Source organism: Felis catus, chromosome C2 (genome assembly GCF_018350175.1).
Source record: "Felis catus isolate Fca126 chromosome C2, F.catus_Fca126_mat1.0, whole genome shotgun sequence".
NCBI lineage: Eukaryota > Metazoa > Chordata > Mammalia > Carnivora > Felidae > Felis > Felis catus.
In genome coordinates this window covers 136,667,310-136,685,468 of record NC_058376.1, presented here as the reverse complement: position 1 = coordinate 136,685,468, position 18,159 = coordinate 136,667,310, and the positions used below count along the sequence as shown (strand labels likewise).

The window sequence follows — 18,159 nt, the reverse complement described above, 5'->3', positions numbered from 1 at the left end:
TTCTCCAATGACTGTCAAACGTATTCATAAATATCCCAGCCGCAATTAGTTTTATCATCTTTTCAATTCAAACAAGCAAACAACTGGATCCACAACTTATATTACCTGTTATTGTTTCCTATATTAAACATCTACCATAGTTTAAACCCTTTGGGTACTTAATCCTTCCAAGTAAAGAAGCTTATAAAATCACCTCCGTAAGAGGCAGTTGCCCTTCCAGTTTTCTTCCTTCGACTAAACAAACAATGCTTAAGATTTTCCACTTTGGGCTGTAGCAGTACTTAGTGCTGTATTCTATTCTAGACTTCTTCAGCCTAGAATGTACCCATTTTGTATTCTTTCAGAGGAGGGTTGAAAGGCAACATCCCTTACCATATTAGGTACTTTCTTCCATGGACTACTCTATTGCATGTATCTCCAGTCCATTCTTTTTTTTAATTTTTTTTTTTTAACGCTTATTTATTTTTGAGACAGAGAGAGACAGAGCATGAACGGGGGCGGGGCAGAGAGACAGGGAGACACAGAATGGGAAGCAGGCTCCAGGCTCCGAGCCATCAGCCCAGAGCCCGACGCGGGGCTCGAACTCACAGACCACGAGATCGTGACCTGAGCCGAAGTCGGACGCTTGCGACTGAGCCACCCAGGCGCCCCTAGTCCATTCTTATCTCAAGTCACATATTAACTCATAATCCATTAGAATATGTGTTCCATTAGAATAACAATTCTCAACCAGGAATTACCAGAAAGCCCTAGGGTGGATGAAGGGAGTCATCAGAAAAGGCCCCCATGTTGTGAGTCCTAGGATTTTTCTGAAAAGAAAACTAGAGCTTTAATAGATGTACAAATGGGTCTATGATCCTCCACACCTCAAAAATTTTAAGAATCACCTCACTGGATTCTCTTACTTGATAAAACTTCAAAGTATGAGATTGGTCAGTATAATCTGGCATCATTCAGCATCTAACCCTGTTTTCCAAAGTTCTGGCACCTCTAGGAAATTATAATTTTATAAACAGAACTAGACACTTTGATTCACTTTTGTATTTTTAGGATGCAATTAAACATACATTTCTAGCACTTAAAAGATTTGTCAAATATATTTGGATTATAATTTAACCCACAGTACTTCACACAATTCATGATTTTATTTTTTTTTATTTTTATTTTTTGTTTCTTAATGTTTACTTATTTTTGAGACAGAGAGAGACAGAGCATGAATGGGGAGGGTCAGAGAGAGAGGGAGACACAGAATCTGAAACAGGCTCCAGGCTCTGAGCTGTCAGCACAGAGCCCGACGCGGGGCTCGAACTCAGGGACCACAAGATCATGACGGAAGCCAAAGTCAGACGCTTAACTGACTGAGCCACCCAGGCGCCCCCACAATTCATGATTTTAAATAAAGACAAATTAAATCACATCTGAATCTCTAAACCTAAATATATTAGATAGTGGCACTTGGAATTGTTCCAAAATTCCTGGAAAGCATGTCATTCTCTTGAAATAAACTTAGCATAAAAGGTGGCAAAGAGGTCCTTACAAGGCGTGTCTGAATCTGACGTGGTCAACGGTATTTGGCAAAGTTGGCAAAAACCTAGGAGAATGCAACAACAAATTCTGTGAAAGGCCCATGAATCTGGAACATAAGCAGTAGAGGACAATTGATGAAGGTACTGTTGCAGCAATTGGAATCATCAACACTGATACCACACGAACAAAGCACGTAATATACATCTGAAAAGGAGTCATTCCAATTTTTTGCAGAGCAAAAATCTCCACTATTAATAAACTGATGACACCAACAGAGATAAGCAGAATCCAAGAGGAATCCAGTGCAGTGAGGTCAGGAAACCACAGGACCCTACTAGTGGGTAACTGTTCCTGAATAGAAAAACCTACATCTGAATGTGTTGCCCCTGTGCTAAAATTCCAAAGAGCAACAGACATGAAGATCCACATTGGAAACCGAATCCAGACCAACACAGAGGCTTTGAGAGGGTGGCAGTTATCCCTAACATATAGCTCTTGAAACAAGCCCCCCGTATTCTTTAGGTAAGTTGGCCTGGCAACTCTTTTGGACCACCTCAACTGATCTGCACTAACTGCACCTTCTTGGTTGAAATGCCTTGCAATGCTTTTTATTTCTGGCTGCAAATTTTCCACCTTGGCCAGGACGTAGTGCTAGTTACGGTGCGGTAGTAGGGGCGGGGGAGAGGGGGTCTAGACCACGCCCAGCAGGACCTCGGTGGTTAGGACAACACGGGACCACTAGGGCAGACCTGTGGCAGTGTGCGTGCGGAGTAGCACCTGCTCTGCGTCTGTACCAGTGCTGATGTGGCCAGGTCCTCGCCCCAGCTGCCAGGGCCGTGGCCACTGCCGGAGCCAACTGCCAAGACTGACGCCGCCAACCCACACCCGCAGAGCAGAGTGATTAATGGCACCGTGGAGGTTGGCGCAAGAGGCAGGCCCCTGGCCCCAAGTTGCAGTGCAGCCACCTACCGCCAAAGCCGGCAAAACATGTCTGGGTTGACCTTTCTTCTTGATGCCTCTGCACCTGTAAGCCACCCTGCCCAGAGTAGAAAACTAAGGACTAGTGGAGGTGATGTGGCTCATAACACCTGGAGACCAAGTTGTTGGCTAAAGACAGATATTCTCATCTCTTCCACTCAAGCCAGAAAGGCGTGAGGTGAGGATTAGACAAGGTAAGGAGGTAAATGTTATCTAACAAAAAAAAAAAAAAATTCTTTATGATGAGTTGAATATCTAAATTGAAAACAATTGCTTAGGTTTCATTTACTTATTCTTTTATTGTCCAATGAATATTTACTAACTGCAAATTGCTAATTAGAGGCTGAATATTCAACTATAAGCAGGCATGTATAGTTCTACCCTTACGCAAGTTGAATAAATAGCCAATGAGTGACAAGTCAATGCCACAAGGGGTACCAAAGGAAAAGTGCATGCATAGCACTAAGGATGTACAAATCGGACTATTAAGGGGGCTTTGGGAACAGATAAGCCTTTCTGGAAGAATTCACCTCTACAATGACCTGCAGCATGAGTAAGACTAACTGGTCTCAGAGAGAAGAAAGACTGTTCTTGACCAACAAAACAGCATGGGCAAAAGCAGCAAGATGAATTACGAGGAAATGAAAGAAAATTCAGAAGAGGTGGAACATAGAACCATGGGGTTCTTCAATGACCAAATACCTTTAGGAGTTTGAACTCTATCTTAAATGCAGTGAGGAGCCATTTAAGAGTTTCATATTCAATCATATTTGCTTTGTCAAACCATCATTCTATGAATAACATAAGGGAGTGGAGTCCGCGATCAGAGTAGGTACTGGTACAGTTCACAGTTAAGATTAGGTATTTGGCTGGATTGGGGTATGGAAAATAGTGGGGTTTGGACGTGAAAAATACCTAAAAGGTAGAATTGACAGGACTCAGTGATTGACGGGACGTGGAAAGGCTAAGGGAGAATAAAATATCAATAAAGAAAATTTCCCAGACTTCTGGATCAGTAGCTTTACGTGTGCTAGTGCCATTTCCCGAGGGTTAAAGCGCCAGAGGTAGCCAGACAAAGAACCTGGGGCTGAATATTTCAGATATCTGCAACTTCCCTAATCCTGTTCATCCAAAATTTGTTTCCTATTTTGGTTTTAATGTTCCCTACAAGATGCCTCTGTGCAGCCGGCCGACCGCTTCGGCGGGCAGACAATCAAGGAAATTCTTCGCACAAGAGGGAGCCCTCGAGTGCAATCCCAAAGACGGGAAACTGTAAGACTAAAGAAACAGGAAGCTTTTGAACGCCCTAAAATACCCACCCTTAGATATACCGCAGCCGATCCAACCCGAAAAGCCAATGACTCTGGGTAGAAAGGTACGCACAGGTCACACAGGCGCTCCCTAATGACTCCGCCCCCTCGGGAGGGGGCACGGTAGATACCCGGATGTGGATGCTCGGCGTGAGTCACGTGACGCAGCCCGGTGAGGCGGGACTCCTGGCAGCGCAGTCGCCTCACGTGACCTCCTGCCAGTCAGCCAATGGGTGAGCGCGGCGGCGAATTTCGAATGTGGTGGCGTTAGCCGGCGGGCGACTGGGGACGGGGCCTAGACCTGGAGGGGCCGAAGTACAGGCTACGCCGGCCGGACAGCTTCGCGAAACCTTGGAATGTGAGAAGGAGGGCGACAGCTGCGGCAGAAGTGGTGGCCAAGGTACTGTTTTGGACGTACCTGTGGGAGGAAGATCTCCCGGCCCTCTTCCGGCAACACCCCCGCCCCCGACTTTCCCCGAGCCCCTCCGTGAAAGAGAAAGCCGCGGGGTTTCCAGGTGTGGAACTGGGGTGTCGTGGTCCCTGTTCGTCTGCCCTCAGGGGTCTCTCTGTCGTTCTAAGTTCGGTGGCCAAAAGCTCGGGCTGTGGAGTCGGTTTGACCCCGACACTTTCTCTGTTCGTCCACTCGACTTGCGCTTCCTGAGGCTCCATTTTCCTCTTGTTAAGTAAATGGGGACACGAACCTCCTGCCTTGCAGAATTTTGTAGATTCCGTGATCTGTAAAAGCATTAGTAGTTAAAGGCAGGCCTGACGTGAGGGCACACAAACTGGCAGCTGTTCTTTGTGCAGCCCTATGCCCTTGACGTCCTGTGTTGCTTCTTCGGTTCGCCTGGAGAGGCTAGCACTGGTCAGTGTCGTACCTGGCTGCCTCAGCAGCAGGAATGATGGAAGCATTATGACGGAGATCGGATAGATATTCCAGGTTCTTCTGAATCCAGACCCCTCACCCGAATGCTCTAGAGACTGACCCTTCCCGCCCTGTGACCTGTTGCCATTCGTTCTCTCCACCACACCCCCTCTACTTCGGCCTAGATAGGAAACTTCTTAGACGGCAGTTTTCTTTTGTGATTTTAAGTTAATTAAAGGTAATAACGAAAATATTTTAGGTACGTTGTTAAACTAACTTGATCAGTTGCTTAATCTGGGTGACTTTTCAAACATCTCCTGTTCGAACTTTAAAAACTCCCATGGTGATACGCTGTTTTTATACAACCCACTTAACATTAGTGCTTTACAAAAAAAGAGTTGTGTTAGCTCTACTGGAAACATCCCAGTATGTGTTGTATCTACATTGTCAAAGAGAAAATAACAAATGAGGTCTACATTGAACACCCCCAGACAGTGCATAGAGGAAAATAAATACGGGCTGGAGAAAATACTCAAGAAAACGTAAGGTTCAGCAAAATTATTTGACTAGCTTAGAGCAGATGAAGGTATCTTTTGTAGTGAAAATTGTAAGTATGGTTGTAGGAAACAGGAATTATTTCTTGCAATTTTGTGATCTGCAAAGTGCAGTCTAGGGTAAAAGATGTTCATGAAAAGCAGTTCGATACGCTTAGTAGCAGAATATTTAAGCAAATCTGATTTGCAGCACTGAAGGATTTAAATATATTTATGTGTTAATATATTCAGTAGCATATTTCACTGTCACTGCTTGTTTTACTACTTTCAACTGTATGTAGAACAACTGTTATTTAATGTCTTGTTCGCTATTCTCATGATTTACTAAGAGCTAACAGACCGGAGTTTTAAAAATAACTTTGAGAAAACTGGCATGTTGCTCTGCCTCAGTTCCTGCTCTTTCTAGTTCTATAATTGTTATAATAACCTATTAAGATTGTATATAGTGCTACATAGTTTCAACGTCTGAGGATTACCTCGACTGTCTTGGGAGTGTGTGCAAATCTTAAGCACTGGGTTAAAAGAGTGTGGAAGAATAACTGTTTCTTGATTAATTCTATCCAGTGACCTAATGTGATAAATTAATAATGTAGAGAAGAACTGGAAAACAAAGCCCACATACAAGATTACCTCTGAACTAATGCTGTAAGTCTAGTAAACACTAAATGCGGGTCATAAACATTGTCTGTAGGAAACATAAATAATAACAACATCAAAATATAACATTAAGTGTTTCCCATAATGCCTGGTATATAGCAAGCCCCCAGTGGGTATTTGTTAAGGAATAAATAAGTGGCATATTACAGAGTCTTTGGGTTAAATGCATATTTATTAGTTTTCCCTGTAAAGTACCTGAGGAGGATAACATTATGCCAAAATGTTAATGAGGTATAAAAGCTGCAAAATCTAACTTATTACCAGGTTAGCCAGCTTCTTTAAGCTGATTCTACAGTTACTAAGTCTATTTAATCCATTTTTTGTGAACAACCTGTGTTTTCCATCTTGTTTTATATTTGATATTATCTCTTAGAAAAATTAAATACTTTTTACTGTTTTAAATTCCTAGGCAGAAGATGGCCAAGGAAAGGTGCCTTAAGAAGTCCTTTCAAGATAGTCTTGAAGACATAAAGAAACGAATGAAAGAGAAAAGGAGTAAAAATTTGGCAGAGATCGGCAAACGAAAGTCTTTCATAGCTGCTCCATGCCAAATAATCAGTAAGAGATTTTCATGTTGTCCTTTTGCGTCGCTTTTTAAGTTTATATTTAATACATAATAAAAAAAAAAATTTATCCTCTTTCAGCCAACACTTCTACACTGTTAAAAAACTACCAAGACAACAACAGAATGTTAGCTTTAGCTTTGGAAAATGAAAAATCCAAAGTGAGAGAAGCCCAAGACATCATCTTACAACTGAGAAAAGAATGTTACTACCTCACATGTCAGCTACATGCATTGAAAGAAAAACTGGCTTCACAACAAACCGGAGAAACTACTCAGGTATTTTCATTACAAACGTTGAATTTCTTAGGAAAAAATGTGAAATCAGTGAATTGGTAGTTTAGATCAATTATGTTATATAAATTCATTACTGACCGATAGCTCTGTTATTAGTGAATTGATCAAAACATACATGATTGAGGCTTGTGCTCGTATAACTTGGTTCTGAAAGCAGGTAGCAAGACAAGGTACAGAAGAAATAGTTTAGCCTTTTGCACTGCTGGTCCTTTCAACCGTTCAGCTAAGTGAGTCAAATATAGGGCAACTCAGCTAAAGGTCTAAAAGTGACAGTTGAAGCGGACTAGTCCAAAAGTTTTAATCAGTGCTATAAATCTTAGCTTTTCTATGTAGTTGTGTTATACCTAGTGAGGTCTTATAAGAACTGCCTTAATTTGGGAGAGGGGGCATTTAAGTGTTTTTTGGAGAGTCCTTTTTACCCACTAGTTGGCTAAATAAGGAAAGGTATACATTAATTCCCAAACAAGAACTATCCTAAACATTTTGCTGTTTATATTTTACTCTTATTCTGTTGTATTCAAGGTTACATGGAAGGGTCAGCCAAAATGTAACAGATGTGGAGAAAGCTTGATATTCTTTGTGTCCCACTGCACACTGATCCCAAGAAGAGAGAAATGATGAGCCAGGTTCTCCTTTCCTCTTCCCAGGAAAACGACTTGGGGCAGAGAGAGAGAAGGCAGTGGTGCATGTCAGGTGTTGACAGAAACAAGTTTACTTTTTTCCTGGGCGGCCATCTGTTTGCTGTGCCAGTGAAGACAGTTGTGTTGGCACTTCGGCCAGGAAACCAGAGAAGAAAGCCAGACCATAGCGATTAGGGGGAGGGTAAAGACTCAGGAAGGGAATTGAAGTCACCTCTCCACTGACAGCAAGAGTCAGTGATGAAAGTGACTCCATATTTTTTCTGTGTATGATATACAGAATGTACGTACACATACATATATGCAATATATACATATACGGTATAGCAGAGAATTGGCTATAAAAGATTTGATATAATTTTCCTTTATGTGAGGGTTAGATTATTTAAAACTTTTTGTTTTTTGGGGATTTTTTCCCCTTCAGAATATAATCTTTCCTAATTTTTTTTCTTTTCCTTGTTCAGTCAACTAGTAAGAAAAAAAAAAAATCCCTCCAAAGACATTTGAATGTTCCTTTTCCCTTTCCAAAGTTTTTGGTGAAATCATATATAAAATAGTGAGAAATGAATACCCAGTGAGACAATCACAAAAACAATGGGGGAAAAAATCTGTTATTGCAGGCCTTTTGACATTTATCAATGCTTTCTGAGTATTTATTAAAACATATTATTAGCTGGGGCGCCTGAGTGGCTCAGTCAGTCAAGCATCTGACTCTTGGTTTCAGCTCAGGTCATGATCTCTCAGTTTGTGGGATCGAGCCCCATGTCGGGCTCTGTGCTGACAGTGGGTAGCCAGCATGGGATTTTCTCTCTTTCTCTCTCTCTCTCTCTCTCTCTCTCTCTCTCTCTCTGCCTCCCTCCCTCCCTCTCCCTCTCTCCTTCTCTGTCTTACTCTGAAAATAAATAAACTTAAAAAAACAAAAACAAAAACATTAGTTGCTGGGCAAAAGTGTTCTTAGCATTTAAAACATCAGAGTTTGTTTTCTGCCATACATTTGCTATATGTGTCACTCCTCAACCATCATTCTATACTTGTGCTTACATGTTTATGTTTATCAAGTCAATTAATCAGTAATGGAGAAACTTAAAATGCTTTAATAAGAAGAATGGGGTTTTTTTTGCCTACCAATAGTTAACTTGGTTTATAAGGATTAATCATAAAGTAATTTCTAATAGCCTTTTGTTTCCTAAATTTTATAATAGATCTTTTTAGTAACTTGTTACTAAATTATATTATTCTGTAGTTAAATATTCTCCTTTATTTACCTTCAGTAATATCACTACTTAAATTTAGAACATGAGCTATATTGAAAATAAATTTAAACCTTTTAACAGGATTAAATTTCTAGTTGTTTTGTTTCTCTTGAACAGTTTTAATCTATCATAACATCAGCATATTATATGTGCATCAAATTTCAAGAAACAACTGAACTGAATTAGAGTGACTTCGAAGGAATCAGTCCAGAACTCTTACCTTCCTAATACAAATCTACAAATCTGCCCGTATCTGCAGTGTGTTCTCTGTCTTCCCTCCTGTCACAGTGGGAGAAGTGTCTCTGCTCCTATCAAAGGCCAAGCCTTTCCCTGTGCATCACATTCCCCTTTTCTCTTGCCCTCAAGCACTTTGGTCCTGAAAGTTTGCACTCTTTCAACACGGATCTGCCTCTTGACTGACTCATTCTAGCTGTCATACAGATGTGCTTTAGCATCTTTTGCCTTAAGAGGAAAAGAAAATAAATGAAACCTCTCCTGGTTTCATATCCCTCTACCTCCTCGTTTCTCTGCTTCCCTTCACAGCAGAACTTTAGCAGAGACAAACAGTGCACTTACTGTTTTCACTTCCTCAGCTTCTATTTCCATTTGAACTCCCTCTTATCTGGCTTTTATCCCCATCATTCTATGGTCACTGTGCCAAGGTCCCCACAACTCCCATATTACCAAATTTAGTGGCCACCTCTCTTTCTTCTTGACCTTTATGTAGTAACATACTTTATAATCTCCTAGCTTTCCTACTACCATACTCTTGTAGTTGTCCTGCCTTTCTGACTGTTACATGTCTGTCTCGTTTGCTCACTTCTTCTTTAGTTTCAAATGTCAGTTGTCCTAGATCCATCTTATCTTACCCATGCTTTAAATACTCTCTGCTGGGGACTTCCAAATTTATAGCTCAACACACACACACACACACACACACACACACACACACACACACACGACTACTACTTGATTTATCCACTGAAATATTTATAAAGGATCTTAAACATTTTTTAAACGTTTATTTATTTTTGAGAGACAGAACATGAGCAGGAAAGGGGCAGCGAGAGTGGGAGACACAGAACCTGAAACAAGCTCCAGGCTCCGAGCTGTCAGCACAGAGCCCAACGCGGGGCTCAAACTCATGAACTGCAAGATCATGACCTTAGGTGAAGTCGGATGCTTAACCGACTGAGTCACCCAGGTGCCCCAAGGATCTCAAACATTTTGTACAAAGTACAACTCTATTTTCCCTCTCCCAAAGATACTGTGTACTTCTGCCTTTGTCTGTCCATCTTATTCATCTCATAAAACAACCTACCATTTGCTCAAGTCCAAACCAAAGAGGCTTCCCTCTCCCTCACTGTCCCCACTTCCACGCCGATTCAATCTCAGCATCTTTGTTCTCTCAACAGCTTCTGCTGGGCTTCACCTCTGTAGCTATAGGACTCAAGTCCTAGCTGATACATGTCTTGCTAGATTTACTACAGTGACTTCCTAACTCCTTCTTCTCTTGGCCCCTTTCAATCCATGTTCCACATAGTGGTCAGACTGATCTTTTTAAAACTTAAATCGTTTCACTTCCCTGCTTAACGATTAAGTAACTTCGTATCACACTTGGACTAAAATCCAAACTCCTGACTCCCAAGGCGCCGTGTTACCTGGTCTCTGAGTACACATCCCCTCCTGTTCTGTGAGAGAATTCATAGATGTCCAGCCACAGTGGCCTTTCTTTTCTAAACACAGCAAAGCTTTGCCTACATCATGACTTTTGTATCTGTTGTTTCCACCACTTTTTCTTTCCCTCCTCTTTTCAGTGGCTGGCTCCTTTGCATTCTTTAGATTTCAGATGAAGGTCTAAGGGAACCTCCAACCTCAATCACTCTCTGTCACTTCAACTCTGAGTATTTCCTTCATAGCACTTTATCACTATCTGAAATTATTTATGTATCTCTTTCCTTTCATTTAAAATTTTTCTCTCCCTACACTAGAATGTAAGCTTTAAGAGAGTTGGACTTAAATATATTTTTTAGCTGCTAGAGACTTGGTTCCTAGAACAGGGCCTGGCACCATAGTAGACTGTTGGTACATTTTCATTGTTGAATAAATGAATGTTTTGTTATGAATATTTCAGTTGTAACAGTGTTTTCTTTGTTTTCATATATTAACAGAACCAGGAAGTATGTCCCTCTGGAATGGCCACCAGTAGTGACAACTCCGGGGATTTATTTGTGAAGGATTTACCGTTGGTATCAAATTCATTATTATGATTACTAATGTCAAAAAAGATTTAATTCTCTGACACATTTATGAAAGAAAATTTGCATCGTATTGATTCTTGTGTTTGGAGTCTGATGTTTCTCTACTAAAAATGCATTTTAAAAAATTTGATATGTTGATATTCTGTTACATGTAGCTAAGCCAAAACTTTCTTATATTTACCTTTTTGATGTTAGGATTAAGCTAGCTATTTAAATATAATTGAATTCCTTCAGTTATATTTTTGTGATATCATGTTTTTATTCTAAGAAGGATTGTTTATTCAAATGACGGTATTTTGCCAGTGCTACAAATAGTCTGGTTTAGAAATGAAATATAATAAAACATCACATTTAGCACAGCTATCACCCTGTCTTGCTAATCCAATTCATTCCTAAATACAGTCAGACCCCATATACCCTCTTCCCCTTCTCTTGGATCAAGTACACTTTGTTTATGAATTATTGAGATATAATTACATACAGTGAAGTGTGCAGATCTTAATTATACAGTTCAATGAGTTTGACTAATGTATACACCTGTGGAACCAAAATCTCAATTATGATATAGAACACTGCTGTCCCTCTAGCTGGGCTTTCTCAGTTTCAGCATTATTGACATTTTAGGCCAGATCATTCTTTGTTGTGGAGGGCTGTCCTAAGCATTTTGGGATATTTAGCAGCATCCTTGGCCTCTACCACTAAATGCCAATGCCACTTCCTTCCCCCAGTTAAGACAACCAAAAATGTCTCCAGACAGTGCCATGTATCTGCTGAGGGGATATGATTATCCCCAATTAAGAACTGCTATAAACCATCTCCTCATATCCCTTCCAAGTCTACGCCCTTCTCTTCACAAAAGTAATCACAAAGACAGTTTCTGCCCCCATATTTTTAATCATGAATAGTTTAAAAGCTGTTGAACTGTAACACCTGACAAAATATTTATGTAATGGTCAAAAAGTAAAATGGGGTAATTGAATTTTTATAAGATTCCTGAAATTGTTATTAATTAGTTACCATAACTCTATTACCTAAACCTGTATTTAAAATTTGATGTCTAGAGGGAAAATTCTCTATAGGAAGTAAAGAATAAAATTATAATTAGAATGAAACAGCCAGTAATAGTATTAAAGCATAAAGAAAATTGTTTCATGAGCCACAAGGGGGACAAGATTTTTAAAGAAAATAAATAGTATTAACTTCAGAGGGGTCAGTAGTTAGGCACCATAAAAACCTATGCTACAAAAAAAAAAAAAAATCACAGGTCAGCTAATGATGAAATAGGCTGCTAAAGAGTTGAGTAATCAAATTGCATTTCTGTAATATATAAGTCAGTTTTGATTGGCTGTTTCTCCAGGTAAATGGAATTACGAGTTATGGCATGTCATCAGGAGTAAGTGTCCAAATAGATAAGATAGTTCCTCCAGTGGAGTTGAATGTCACTTATAACAAACGAGGCTCCATATAATCAGCAGAAAGGTTTTTTGTTTTCTTTGATACTTAGCAGATTTAGAATAGAATTATGAAATGATACTAAGAGAAAAACTTAAGAAAATCTTAAATTTCTTTTTGTTACATAATTCTTAAATAAATTTCTGTTTTTCTTTGGCTAGACAAGTTCCTCTTCAGGAAGCTCACCTTCCAGGACAAGGAGAATCATTCCAAATAGAAGGTAATTCAAGTGAAAATGTAAAAATACTAAGGGCAAGATGAGATCTTTGAGAACAAGTAACATAATTAAATTTCTCTAATTTTTTTTTTAACTTTTTAAGTATGCTCATCTGGCATTCTTCTGCTCAAAGCAAATCTGTTTATTTTACACAGAATATAACAGTTTAAAAACATATCTATTTATTTTGTTATCAGCTATCAGCTATAACTGGCTGCAGTTTACTGAGCCCTACTATTTGCCAAGCTGTGTTAGCCATTTTACATTATCTCACTTAACCCTCACAACAACCTTAGAATATAGGTAGAGTGGGTCCCATTTTATATATACTCAAAGAAGTAAAGTATCACACAAAAAGTAGCCCAAAAGGTAAGAGCTAGCATTTAACTGAAAGCCGACCTCCAAAGCTATGCCATTCTTTCCATTTCTAAATTGGCGTGTCCCTGTTCTCAATGCTTTGAAGAAGGGATGGCATTTGAATAAGCAGAACCTTTCCCTAAAAATGCTTACTATACTTCTTACCTGAAAGGCTTTGTAATTATTGCAGTTTTACTGGGATTTCAAAGAACATCTTAGCTCCCACTTTCTCAGTGTACTGGTCTTACTTTAGAATATGAGGTTCTCTCCCACTGAATCCTATACACATAGATACATATAGCCAACTACTTTTTCTTTAAACCTTTAAACTAGGGACACAGAAAACCCCCAGTTAGAACATGTTTGGACGTTATGTAAGATTCTTTCACAAGTCAGATAGAACCCATTGATTGATCATTGCCAAATAAATTAGATGGTAGTACTAAGTTCCCCAGATTTTTATTTGCTTATAGCAAATGCGGAACTACAAACTGACCTTTCATTTATTTCATTTTTAATTTTGAGTTCTAAGATTACTGAATTGAAAATTTCCATAAAGTTAAACTATTTTTTTCTCATTTATCTTTTAAATTCTCAGAGCAAATACCTATTTCTCAAGACAGACTGGGATTTGATTTGAATTCAGATGACGATAAATCTACTGATAATGTCTTACCTAGAACTGTATCTGTCCGTCGCAGTTTAAAGAAACATTTTAATAATCTATGTCAGTTCAATACCTTGGATGATTTTGAAATCAGTCATTTCTCAGAGCAGTCCTTTGAATTGGAAAGAATTAGATGTGTAGACCCAGTAGTAAATATGCATTTACCTGAAAACGTGGAACAAAATGTTTGTCAATGGAATAATGATCAAATTAACTTATCACCAAAGCTGATTGACCCAGAAAGATCCACTAAAACAAAAGAAGACATCTTAGAGTATAAACCTGAACAAACTAAAAATAAGCGCAGAGGTGCACAAGGAAGAAAAGGAGAAGAGAAAAGAAAAGGTAACAGAAGGAAAAAATCAAAATCTGTATCAAAGTATAAAGCGAGCAAAAGTGAAAATAAAAAAACTGTCTCCAAAGAAAAGTTGGATGAATCTGTCACTTCCAGTGATGCCTACAATTTTAATTTGGAAGAGGGAATTCATCTCACTCCTTTCCGACAAAAAATTAACAATGATTCTAACAGAGAAGAAAACACCAGTGAACCTGAAGTGAGCGTCTGTGAATCAAGTGGTTCAGGAGATGACTCTGATGACCTCTATCTGCCCACTTGCAAGTACAGTCAAGGTCTCTCCAGTGAACCAGCTGGGAGCCCAGTCAGCAGGCCGAGACCTAAAAGAGCGCTAAAACACAGGGCTGAAAAAGAGATAGAGGGCACTAAGCTTATAAAAACTCCTATCAGTAAGTGATCTACTTGTTCGCCTGCATTTTTAATGTTTATAATAAATGATCATTCCTGATGCTTATAGGTTATGCTTACCATCTGCTTCTCTGGGGGAGGTTAGAGACTTGCCATCTGTCTCTTTGGGGGTAGTTACAGTCTGATTAAACAATGGCGGGTTGGGGGTGGAAATCACAATTGTATGGCTATGACCTACTTTAAGCTAATTTAAATCTTTAAGAACAATACTACTTGTTATGGAGAAAGTATTTTTAACTTCAGTAAACGAAGACTTCCAAAGTAACAAAAACTTTTTGGTGGAGTTAGGTTGAATTAAACTATCTTTTATACACTCACCTGACACAGGTCTTTGAAAATGAAATCAAATTTGAATCCGGTGACCTATCATTTTAATGGCTTTGCTTCATATTCAGTTTGACAGGAACCACAATTTTAAATTGATTCGTTCTAGTTAGTGAAAGGTGGCCAAACACTAAGCCAAACTTTTCCCTCAGTTATTGGGCTTAGTTTTTTGTAAGACATTTGTAAGACGTCTAAAAACTGTGGCTTAGAAAATCTTGCTTTTATAGATCAAAAGTAGCATGGTTCAAAAGTTGATGATAACAGCCTGCATCTGCCCACAACCATTCTCATCTGGGAAATTGTTATTGTGGTAAAACTAATATATGTGGTCAGGTTGTAGCATTCCCAAAACATCTGATCCTCAGGATAACTTTATAAAGTGCAGGTGTAAAACAAAACAATAAATAAATAAAGTGTAGCTATCAACATCCTTATATTGTTTATAAGAAAACTGAAAGCCTAAAAAATTTAAATGACTTCCCAAAGTTAGGCAGTGGTAGTATGCAACCATGTTTTGTTTTTTTTAAATATGCTATAATAATGTTAATGTAAATCAAGATTGGCAAAATGTTGATAATTACTGAAGCTGGGTAACTGGGGGTTCATTGTTGTCTCCATATTTGTGTATACTTGAAATTTTACATAATGAGTTTTTAAAAGAAAAAATTACACTCTAAGATAGTATTACTCAGAATTTTATCCCCAGATCATCAGCATCACCATTACCTTGAAACTTCTTAAAAATTCAGAATCTCAGGCCATACCCTTGAATCAGAATCTGCATCTTTTTCACAAGTTCCCTGGGGGATTTGTAGATACATTAATTTTGAGAAGCAATATTCCAGAATATAGCAAGTGAGTAGACGTTGCTTAACCATATTTTCCAAACTAAAAGTTGGAATAATTAGTATAGTGCAATATGTGTAAGTGGAGACAAAAAAGACAGTATTTGAAACCTAGATAACTCTGGAGAGCATGGTTGCTAAAAATAGTCATTTTACAGTTATAATTTCGTTTGTATTGGAAAAACAACTTGCTTTTTAGAGCTGTTTGAAGAATTGTCTTGCAGTGTTCTTTGTGTGCTGGGTACCTGACACCCAATATAGATCTAGCTCCAAAGTAGAATAACTTGAATGTTTATGATAGGAAAAACATTGGTAACTTTTTAACATACTAGCTTTACCAGAGGGAATCCCCTTCCTGCTGGTTTACACAGAGACTATGATGTAGAATTCTCATTTATTTAATAAAGTGAGTTTACATAGCTTTTTTAAGACTATAGGAAGCCACTTGATAAATTATGGTTATGAAAAAGATGGAGGCCTTGATGATTCTACAAAGCAAGATGGAACTAAAATGAAATTCTGTGATTTAAGGTAATTCATTATGCCCAAGCTATCCTAGAAGAATTTTAATTTTTTTAAGGAATTTAAGTCTTAGGAAAAAAAAAAGAATTTTAAGTCTTAGTAACCTGTTGTATTAGCTCTTCACATCTATAGTAATTGATATTTCAGTGTTATCTGGGATGGAAAAATGATGAATGGGTTAAAAAAATCTATATAATACAATGCTGGATTTGTATATGTTTAGGATCTGTAATTGCATATGATTTTAGTTCCTGCTTTGTTTTTTTTTTTAATTTGGAACCATATTCAGTAAAAGTTGTCTTCGTAGGTGCACTACCTAAAACTCACCGCTCACCTCATTTTAGCCTGAAGGATATCACCAATGCTCCCTTGTATCCTGTATTGAAAGTCAGAAAACTTTCTCTTTCTCCAAAAAAGAATAAAGAAAGCCCAGCAGTGTCTCTGCCAAAGCGTAGGTGCACAGTCAGTATGAACTATAAGGAACCCACACTCATTTCGTAAGTATTTGTGGGAACCCACTTTTAATGATAAATGTCAGGGGTGAGGGGAGTAAGGTTTGGAGCTTTGTTCAAGAGTGAGTCTTATTTGAAATACCAAATTTTGATTAAAAACTGAAGTGGGAATATTAACACTGGCATATGTCACAATAACTTTATATTGAAGGGTAAGATGGTGCTGGGATGCTTATAATTATTCCTAAGAGTTCTTCTTATCCTTCTAGGAAACTGAGAAGAGGAGACCCTTTTACAGATTTGTGTTTCTTGAATTCTCCTATTTTCAAACAGAAAAAGGATCCCAGACGCAGCTCTAAAAAAAAAGTGTGAAGTAAATACAGTGAAGTGTTTTCTGGATGCTGTTTAAATTCATCCTACTACACCTCCTATCTCTCCAAGAGAGAATCTGTAAGATAGTCTACAAAAGGGTTGAACTATTGCCATGGAATATTCTTTGACTGAACCCTAGATCATGAAAATGTCTTCAAAACTATACTTCAAATGTGATGCTTTTTTCTCATACCACTAATAAATTTGGTTTATTTTTTCTTTTAAATAAAAATAACCGGACATAAGCCCAATTTCTTAAGCTGCCTAAAACTTTTAATTTTACTCAAAATGTATCTTCTGTGAAAGTAAAATGTGAGATAATGAACTGATGGTTGCTTAGGTTCTGGGACTAGGCAAGTGACTAGCTCTAAATACCAAGCTATCTAGGTGTATACTGTTCAGTGACCCGTTAGCGAATTATTATGTTTGGACTTTCAGGATAGTTCCTTAGTTAGTCGTTACCATAGTAGGGTCAGTGCAGATATAGAACATTTCCATCACTATACAAAGTGATTGCACTATTGGGCAATTTGAAATTTGGTGTTTTTATACTTTTAATATTTCTGTATTCTTACTGTTTATCCCTAGACTGTTAAGAATCGTTTTGTATGTTAACATTTTACTTGAATGTTATATTGTACGTACCTTTTTGCAACTGACTTTTACTTAACTCACCATTGTTTTTGAGATTTATCCATGTTGGCAGATGTAGATTATTTTCATCGTACAGTTATATAAATAAACTAGACTTACTATTTTGAGAGGTAATTTGCTTCCACTATTTCCATTATTACAAATTAGCGCTGCGGTGAATATTCTGCATTCTTGCACACATGTGAATAAGTTTCCATGGAGTGGATACCTAGAAGGGGAGCTGCTCTCTAAAGTGGTTGTACCAATTCTCCTGACACAAGGAGTGTTATCACTCTCCTACGAGCAATTTATAAGTTCTAGTTTCCCCACACAATATCACTTGGCATTATTGGACATAAAATTACCTAAGCCAATGAATGTCAAATGGCTTTTCTTTTTTTTTTTATTTTTTTAAAAAAAATTTTTTAACGTTTATTTATTTTTGAGACAGAGACAGAGCATGAACGGGGGAGGGTCAGAGAGAGAGGGAGACACAAAATCCGAAACAGGCTCCAGGCTCTGAGCAGTCAGCACAGAGCCCGATGCGGGGCTCAAACTCACGGACCGCGAGATCATGACCCAAGCCGAAGTCAGCCGCCTAACCGACTGAGCCACCCAGGCGCCCCGCTTTTCTTTGTTTTAATTACTTATGA

At 38.5% G+C, this 18,159-nt stretch overlaps 1 protein-coding gene and 1 pseudogene across 3 annotated transcripts; one reads left to right on the top strand and one right to left on the bottom strand.

Annotated features, from left to right (window-relative positions):
* Positions 1-1,314: 1,314 nt before the first annotated feature.
* Positions 1,315-4,727, bottom strand: LOC101080993 (annotated as a pseudogene).
* Positions 4,020-17,641, top strand: SGO1 (shugoshin 1). 3 transcript variants are annotated; one of them, XM_023260596.2, is made up of 8 exons: positions 4,020-4,215; positions 6,301-6,449; positions 6,536-6,732; positions 10,813-10,886; positions 12,516-12,574; positions 13,527-14,339; positions 16,357-16,546; positions 16,771-17,641. In XM_023260596.2, the coding sequence occupies exons 2-8, from the start codon at positions 6,308-6,310 to the stop codon at positions 16,871-16,873; spliced, it is 1,578 nt and encodes a 525-aa protein (XP_023116364.2). In that variant the 5' UTR covers positions 4,020-4,215; positions 6,301-6,307; the 3' UTR covers positions 16,874-17,641. The 3 variants fall into 3 exon arrangements, with proteins under 3 accessions (XP_023116364.2, XP_023116365.2, XP_044893607.1); XM_023260597.2 differs by having other exon boundaries at positions 4,020-4,330; XM_045037672.1 differs by lacking the exon at positions 4,020-4,215 and adding an exon at positions 4,402-4,918.
* The last annotated feature ends 518 nt before the right edge of the window (positions 17,642-18,159 follow it).